This window comes from Pseudoliparis swirei, chromosome 18 (genome assembly GCF_029220125.1).
Source record: "Pseudoliparis swirei isolate HS2019 ecotype Mariana Trench chromosome 18, NWPU_hadal_v1, whole genome shotgun sequence".
Lineage (NCBI taxonomy): Eukaryota > Metazoa > Chordata > Actinopteri > Perciformes > Liparidae > Pseudoliparis > Pseudoliparis swirei.
In genome coordinates, this window is record NC_079405.1 from 23428792 (window position 1) to 23437798 (window position 9007).

At 40.9% G+C, this 9007-nt stretch overlaps 1 protein-coding gene across 1 annotated transcript; it reads right to left on the reverse strand.

Moving 5' to 3' along the window:
• Window positions 1-112: 112 nt before the first annotated feature.
• Window positions 113-6882, reverse strand: LOC130208228 (bactericidal permeability-increasing protein-like). Its single transcript, XM_056437236.1, has 16 exons — window positions 6778-6882; window positions 4936-5043; window positions 4730-4844; window positions 4515-4646; window positions 4263-4418; window positions 4085-4148; window positions 3779-3839; window positions 3602-3693; window positions 3300-3476; window positions 3164-3223; window positions 2902-3069; window positions 2744-2811; window positions 2594-2636; window positions 2453-2516; window positions 856-932; window positions 113-708 (listed from the first exon to the last, which is right to left on the reverse strand). The coding sequence occupies exons 2-16, from the start codon at window positions 5036-5038 to the stop codon at window positions 622-624; spliced, it is 1467 nt and encodes a 488-aa protein (XP_056293211.1). The 5' UTR covers window positions 5039-5043; window positions 6778-6882; the 3' UTR covers window positions 113-621.
• Between the last annotated feature and the right edge of the window lie 2125 nt (window positions 6883-9007).

A 9007-nucleotide genomic window follows, 5' to 3' on the forward strand; every position in this document is an offset into this window, starting at 1 on the left:
AGCCCGGGACCGGAACCTGGAGCTCTGCAGTTAGTGATCCGATTCTGGTGTCACTAAACCTGGGATAAGTAACTCATACATCCCCACTTCAAGAGGCTGAAACCAGGCTGGATGAAAAGTAACGTTTCTTTAATACACACAGCTGTGACTGATTTCTTTTGTCTGTTGCTTGATGCCACGGCATTGTGTTGGTACTCTCCGAACTGCAGCAGAAATGTCACGGATCAGCACGTTTGTAGAATAACAGACTCAGAAACTTAACAATATTTCCCCCTAAAGTCAGCAGCAGAAAGTGCTGTGATCTGCTTTGGAAGGAGCTTTTTAAAAATAAATAAAGATAATTGAAGTGACAACAGTGAACCCTCTTCTGCAGACTGTGTCCTGTTGGAGCAGATCAATGCCATCATCTATATTTTTCATTTGGAAAACCAGCTCTGGGTTAACATATAAAGGAAAATGAGTCAAAGAGGAGAATTATAATTTAAAAAAAGAAACTGAGTCCAAATGGAAACAGGAGATTTGTATTTCTGAGGCTGGTAGGAGAAGTATTATCTGTGCATTATTCTTTTTTTTCTTCCCGAATGGTTTACTGTCAGCTGAACTCTGGCTGTGCCTGCATCTTCATTGTGGCCCCGCAGCGCAGAAATGAATCCTGGGAGTTTTCGTTGAACCCGTGAACTGAACATCTGTCCCAATCAGCACGTAGTCCTAGAGAAAAGCCCAGTAACAGTGGTTAATTACAGCTTTGAGATCATGGATTCCGTTGATCGACTACATATATAATAAATGCAGCTTACTCAAACACATGCGGTTTTATAAAACAACAAATTAAACAAAAAACATCCAGACTCTGACCTTCAGGACCTGAAGCTGAGTGTTCACAAGTGTCATCTTTCCAAGTGTAGGAAGTGGGTGTCCCTTTGCAAGTTGAACTACGAAGCAAAATGTGTACAAGTTTAGATAAACTCCTCGCAAAAATCCAAAGTGGCAAACAGTATATCGATGTCATCAATAGGGGTTTACATTTATGTTTGAATTATAAAGCACAATACATGCATGTAATGTGTGTTTTTGATGGAATACATAGCACGGTCATTAATACAGAGTTGTTTAAAAAGGGTTAGCCTTTCCGTCTTTAGGTAAACCTGCAATAACAGATGTTTGTTGGCCACTAGGGGGCATCAGAAACAAGTTGTGAAAAACAACATTGCAATGAGATTTGATGAACACATTAGCAAACTAGAATGGGCACTCGGTAGAGCGCATACCTTCGCATATCACAAGATTCGGCATTGAATTATGAACATTTTGGCATTAGTTGCATGCCAATTGGACAAAAATGTATCGTGCTATGGTAAAAAAAGAGTTTGACCTTTCCATGACCTTGACCTTGACCTTTGACCCGATTGATCCCAAAATCTAATCAAATGGTCCCCGGATAATAACCAATCATCCCACCAAATTTCAGGCGATTCAAGAACATTTTGACCTGTTCATGACATTTGACCTTGACCTTTGACCCGATCGATCCCAAAATCTAGTCAACTGGTCCCCGGATAATAAACAATCATCCCACCAAATTTCATGCGATTCGGTTCAATACTTTTTGAGTTCTGCGAAAGATTTTGACCTGTTCATGACCTTTGACCTTTGACCCGATCGATCCCAAAATCTAATCAACTGGTCCCCAGATAATAAACAATGATCCCACCAAATTTCATGCGATTCGGTTCAATACTTTTTGAGATTTGCGAATAACACGCATACAAATAAATAAATAAATAAATAAATAAATAAATAAATACACGGCGATCAAAACATAACCTTCCGGCATTTTCAATGCGAAGGTAACAATGAGGCTGTTATGGAATAAATGTATCTTTAATTTCGGAGTTGCATTTCTCGCCACCTGATGAACGTACAGTACGTCCAATATTCACCCTCTTCTCGCACTTTTTTTGGTCTCTACCGACTCCTGAGGGAAATACCTGTCTCTTTAGTTTTTTGCTCCTCAGCAGGTAGGGCACAGTGGGTTTTTAGAGCTTATTTCCTAATAGCAAGCGGCCTGCTTAGGCCAAATATCTACAGCTACAAAAGTGACAGTCAGTTGTTTTATTTTTTATTTTCATTTTTATTTATAATTATTGTCTGGCTTTAACATTTGTGTTTCCTTTTGGCCCTTCTTTGCCAGATGCATGGTTCATTTTTACTTAATTTTGATTTATCTTCATGTTTTATTATTATTATGCATTCTTACTTTTGAAGGTAGTATAGAAATACCTAAATAAAATATCAAGTATAAAAATAAGAGTGACAGTCAAAATATAATCAGAACAGCTAAACATTGAACTGAAACTCACTTTTGAACTCCGTTAAACCGAGGGGAAGCTGCAGATTAGAGTACATGACATCTCATTCATGGAGAGTAGAAACTGAAAGTGCAAAAACTCACCGTTCAGTGTAGGTATCACAACCACTTTGAGGACCATTTGGAAGATGCTGTTGAGGGTTCTGACCTGCGGGTGAAGGTTAGGTTTAGTCACGCTGGTAGTGATTGTGCACTCCGTGACTCGGCTTAGAACGCAGTTCTCACCGCAAAATCTCCCACGTAGCTTGTCTCCAGGGTCAGATCCATTCTGTGCAAATTAGGCAAAATTAAACTGTGATGTTCTTACAAGGACCTTTTGGCCCCCCATTGTTTGTACTCCTCTGAGAACAAATAATTATATTTTAAGTAACTCACTTGTTCAGCTTGACAGCTCCAGCCAACCTCATTCCACTGACAAACACCCGGGCGCTGACGCTGGTCTCCTGTAAAGACAATGTGGCAAGAAAAGTTACCAATTTTAGCTCACACAAATTGTTTCCCCCCCCTCCTATCATGCAAGCTGTGTAGCCTACCATGTTCAGTACGAAGAGAGGGGAGAGCGTGGCGTTGGGTTGGATGGCATAGGCCGTCACCGTGCAACTGGCCTCCACCGTGGCGTTGTTGGGTTCAAGCGTGATGACGGGGGTTTTCGCCGTCCTCACCAGCAGTTTCATCATCAGGCCCGGGAAGCGCTTGGCGAGCTGAAATAAAAACACCGAGACACGACGTGACAAACTGCCAATAGCTCACGGCGCCTCCTTCGGGCGATGGAGTCAGCAGAAACGTGTTTGTCACCTGTGGGATGAAGACGTAGAACGTTCTGGTGTTGAGTCGGAAGGGCGAGCCTTGAGGGATCTGTCGGGACGGAAAGGTTGTAGTTCAGTACGACGTCGGCGATCGACGAGGCAATTTAAGCGAGGATGGCGCTCACCATGTCATCGGTGATGTACAGGCTGAGGGCTCCGGCTGTCTTGTAGACGAAGGCCGCAGAGTTGGCGGTGAAGGCGGACAAGCCGAGGTACAACATTTTGTTGGTCTCGGGCGGCAGGGAAAAGGCAGCGGCGGTAAACGGAGGCTCCTGGTGCTTCCCGATGTTGTAGAATTCCCCCTAAGTGACGAATAAATACCGGAGGGAGAGAGATTGGGACGTCGCCATGAGCGTCTATTTCGTGGTAACCAAACTAGAGCTTTAGATGTATAAAATGTGCAGTATAAGGCTCGGCATTTCTTTACCTTCAAGCCAAATTCTATCGAGGCTTTTGTCACTGCGGGCGCTGACACCATGGAGTATTCAATCTCTGCGTACTTGTCCACCTTTGCTACAACTGCAGTGAGATAGAATGTCTCTCATACACTCTCAGCATCAATGAAACATCAAAATGTTTTTTTAGATAGCATATTCATTTTTACCATTGAGAGTTTTCAACTCAGGGTTCAAATCAGTTACTGCGTCGGCCACCAGAGTGCAGATCTGAAAAAAAAAGACCAGAAACATTCCCTTCATTTAAAAATAAACTTGCAGAGTCCTCAAAATGCAGTGAATACCACTTCGATGGCTTCCATCAGTTACTTTTTGCAAAAGTTGTTTCTAGAAGCCTTTGTGATCTGGTCTGAAGTCCTAGTTATGAATGTGTGGCTGCATTGAGGAGGGAAACCCCGTACTGTGTGAGTACACGACCATCTAAAGCAGTCGGTGTGAGGCTGGCTTCCCCTCACCTGTTTGTCCAGTGCATTTCGTAAGGCCTTCTCGATGAACTTCTTGAAGAGGTTGTACAGCCAGCTGAAACACGGAGCGATCACAGGAATTCATTTGGGCGGTATGGCGAGCATGAAAAGAAAAATCTCACATTCCATTCCCTCGCATGGGGTTCAAGCCCGGCAGGGTTCCCTTTACCTGGCTCCGCCGCGGAACTTGACGCTCACGCTGCCGACTTTGGCCACGCAGTCGGCGGTGCTGACCACGGGACGGCCCATCTCGTCGCTCTTGACGGCAATGCTTGTCGTGACGGTGAGATCGCTGACCTTCAAATTGAAAGTGCCGCTGTCCTTTCTGCGAAGAGAGGAGTCGCAGCTGTAGCAGATATATTTTTTAAATGGATTTCAGCTGTATATGAAGGACTTTTTTCTTCTTCTGCTTCTCACTCACATTATTCTGAGGTACTTGACCCTCCAGTTTCCGTGCAGACTGATGAAGGCCTTAGCGATGGACAGCCTGACACCCGTCCCTGGTACCAGATCCAACGCGGAAGTTGGCAAACCCACATCCACTATTCGGATACTTAAAGAGACGACATGGCGTTTGTGAAGAATCCCAGTTACCCACAGAATATTTCCAGAGTGTCGAATGATCTGCCGCCTTACTTTGTCAAGCTGTACTTGACCTTGCCAATGGGAGACACTCTCTGGCGCCCTGACATATCTGGGACTTTGATGGTTTTGAGTTTCTTCTGGATGGAAACCATCCCCAGTTGTCTGCCTGTCGCAAAAAGGCAAAGGAATGTGATGATGAGATTCTGGAGAGATCCGTGATTTCCAACTGTTGGAATAAAGCGGGCCGCAAACCTTACCATATTCAAGGCCTTTTGCGGTTAGCTTGACCTTCACTCCAGGATTGGTGCTCAGGGTCAAAGGGATTAAAGCCGTCAGAGCCAGCCAACAGCACAGGAACATCGTGGCTGTTGGGAAATCAAAAAAATTCATTGGCTAAACTCTCTCTCTTTTCTTTATGAACATGACACCATAAGCCAGGCTGTGTTTTTGCTTTTATGTTGTTGACATGTTTGGCATTTAATTAAAAAAATGGCTCTCTTTTAGCGGAGTGCATTGTCTTGTTTATGACATGTTGGTTTCATCCCTTTTATCGATTTAAATACTCATGTCAATAGCTTCTCTGTGAAGCACAGCCCCTTTTTCAAATGCATTGTTGATATTTGTTTATCAACATTCAGATCGTATGGTTTTTTAAAGTTATTTTTTAAACAGCGAAGACCTGTAGAACTACAGGGAAATGTATTAAGTACCTAAAACATTTTATTTAGGTAAATATACCAAATGTATTGTATATGTATATACTTCACTACAAGTCAAAGTTAAGCGGTTAAAATCCTATGTAGTATTATTAAAGAAATATACTTATCGTGCAAAAAGTAAAAGTACTCCTAACACAGAACAATGGGCCTTCTGACTCATTAACTGTATTAACACTAACAAATGAAATGTTACATGGGGGCCCCAACTTCATTGTTTTTTTCTGCCAGGAGTCACAAGCTGTTTGGAAACCACTGGTTAAACATTTAAAGTGGAGACATCATGAAAACACACATTTTCAGTGCTTGTGCGCTTACATTTGTACATCAGAGCCGACTGGGCATAAAGAGACAGAGGGTGAACACAGGTGTGTTCATACAGACTGTATGTGGTGAAATAATGTGTTCTTTGAACAAAAAAGCATATAAACCTACTCTAGCAGAAACCCAGAATATATATATAATTCAAAAAATGTGCATGATACGTCCCTTTTACATCCTATGTTAATCTTTATTGTTAAATCTTAATCTAAAAAAAGTAACTCCACTGTAAATAAATGTCATGGAGTAAAATGTACAACAATATCACCTCTGTAATATTCTGTGGTATGATGTAAATGTAAATGATGAAAAGTCAAGAAAAGCACAAACACAATTGTACTTAATTTAAGTAAATGTATACCGTCCACTGCAGTCTCTGCTTCAGTGGAGGCTTAAGAAAGAGCTGAAGAGACCCCATGACATAAGTGAGCAGACAAGCTTTATTAAGTTAGGCCTAGTCTGAGTTCTTTTGTCCACTTTGAATATCCACATTTGACTCGACGTTGAACAGTTTTACATGATGAAAAATGACCTTTTTTGGAGCATTCAATACTTTGTGCATTCAAACAGAATTACAATATTTCAATGTCATAACATGTCAGATGTCCATGGCTGACACATGCTGGTTTTTCTCAGTTATCCAGGAATTCAAACAACCATAACAGTTACATCTTGTTCTTTTTTTCCTCTTTTTCTTGCGACGTTGCGTGAACTACATTATGTTGCAAGTTGTAATCGACATGTTTTGTCATGAGCACGTTTAGGAGGCGACAGATAGTCGGACTGCACTGACGAAATGTAAGACAGCAAAACTGTAACAAAAGATGCCGCCTATCAAAGAGAAATAATAGATAATGCCCAGAGGCAGAGGTGGAAGATCCTATTCTTTCTATCAAACAAATCAGAATTAATAGGACACTTTAGGGCAGTTTATTCCCACTTAGATCTCCTATTGTTAAGAACATTTCCATCAAAAATCCCATTGGGTTAAATATTTGGACCATATATTGCTAAAAGATTAAAAACAAGAGTTTAAAAACTCTCCAGTCTCCCTTTACTTACCCGAGAAGCAGTTTTTCAGGTTTCTTCTGTTGTGTCCTTCGGGCGCCAACAAGACAGAGTGAAAGAGGAAGAGAGGCACATTGCCTTTATTCACTTACTAAATCAGGAACTGAAATCGGCGAGGGGGACTAACCCAGATGAAGCAACAATAAGTACATTTCTAGATTGCTTCACCGTCCTGCTCTCTTTTAATTACTTCTTCATTCACGAAATGTTGACAGTGATCTTATATGATCTCTGAAGGCTACAGTTCTGAAAGCTCGACCAGGTTTGGAGCAGCTTTTTGTCATATTTGTCTCCTGCTGTTGCTTAAGTACCTTATGTCATGTTCCACTAAAGTAATACACAAGGACCGAAGCATATAAAAAGAGGAACACAATGTCCCTCGAGCCCCTCGGTGCACAACACCTCAGCTGAATCTGAGTAGCAAATATTAGACGTGATCTTTTTTAATTTTAAATTTTTTTTTACTGGGTTTATTTCATAAGGGACAGTGCACATTGATAAAAAACATTTCAGAAAATGTGCCAGAGGCTATTTTTCATCCGTAGTCCCAATGATGCTGATGTTAAGAACAAACCTAAAAACATAAGATTACAAATACAATCTACAGACAAAGCAAATAAAATAAGGGAGAACAATGTTGAAATGGACAGAATAAAAACATCATGTCAGAGACACTACGTAAAAGTATACAGACTAAATTAAATATATAACTGATTATGAAAAAGGAAGTGCCGAGCTGTGTGTTCATCATACTTCTTCTGTTCTTTAACTGTGTCGCAGAACGAAATGAATGGTTTGCTCATGTGTCATGGAGTATGATCTTGGAAACTACCCTTGTTGCAATTGTTGGGTTTGTCCCAAATGGCAACCTCCGGTCCTGAAATGTGAAGCCAATGTGGAAGTGCCTTAAACGTGCATTCTCTCTAATGGCCATCAGGGGGCGACTCCTCCCGTTGCAAAAAGAAGTCTGATTGTATAGAAGTCTATGAGAAAATGACTACTTATCTCTGGATTTATTCCCTCAGTAAACATTGTAAACATGAGTTTATGGTCTCAATCTCTTGTTTCAAGTCTTCTTCAATACAGCATGATGTTCGTTTAGTAAATTATGGTCCATTTAGAATCAAACAGACCATAAAGCAGAGTATGTTTTAGGGTGTGGCGACCTTGTGATTGACAGATCGCTACCACGGCGTCCACATATGGTCACTTCCTTTTTATTTGGTTGCAAAAACTGGAGATGGCGATGAACATAATCCAAACTCGAAGCTTCAAAACCGTCGTCCACACACCAATTGGTGATCTTATACTGAATACATACACTTATATTGTTTCTATTGGTTCTATGAGTTGATTTTAAGGTACGCTTCACACAGAGCTGCATGTTCTGTTTTGTAAAGAGCATTCATGAAAAAAAATCGTAATTTCCGTGCTAAGATTTGAAATCGAGCAAATCAAGTGTGTCCTGAGCAGCAGCAAGGTACATACATGATAAGAACAGCTGAAATAACAATTGACTGCCCAAAAACAATGACAGCAAAGACACCATGTGATTGAATGGCAGGACGTGTGAGAAATAGACTCCAGGCCTAAGCATGTAAGAGAATAACCCCCCTGGCTGGATTTACACTGGAGCATTGAGCATGAAGCATATCAGGTTTTTCCGATTTTGCGAAACAAACCTGAAGACACACACTTATGAAACCACTTGCATCATTGCAGATTTCATGTCTGTTGCTCAATAAAAGGAACTTCAAACTTCAACAGTAAGTTTATTGAAGTAATGCCAGTGGCTAACGCTGCTGTCTGGCCTGTTGGGCTTCAAAGAACTGGAACCGATTTAAATCTGCAGATTTGGATTAGTTCATTTTCTAATCAAATTAGAACCAGAACCTGTGAAGTTTACCGTCAAATCTTCAAAGGTTGAAATTTGAAAACTGAATCTCTATCCCCGTTTTCGCACCGAGAATTTCCCCTGACTTTAGTGGAGACATTTCAACATTTCAATTTAGAGATGATTTGTATCATTTGTCACATCCTTTAATGTGTAAGACAATTTTGAGCATACATTTTTTGGGATTTCCTTCATTGTGAAGAATCGTTTTGCATCGATTTATGGAAAACACAAAATTCCAGCGCCAAGTGACAGTTCAAAACATAAAGATATAGTGAAGCATAATGCAGCAAGGCTCTCGGGTATTCTGTATTATTTTGTAATATTTAA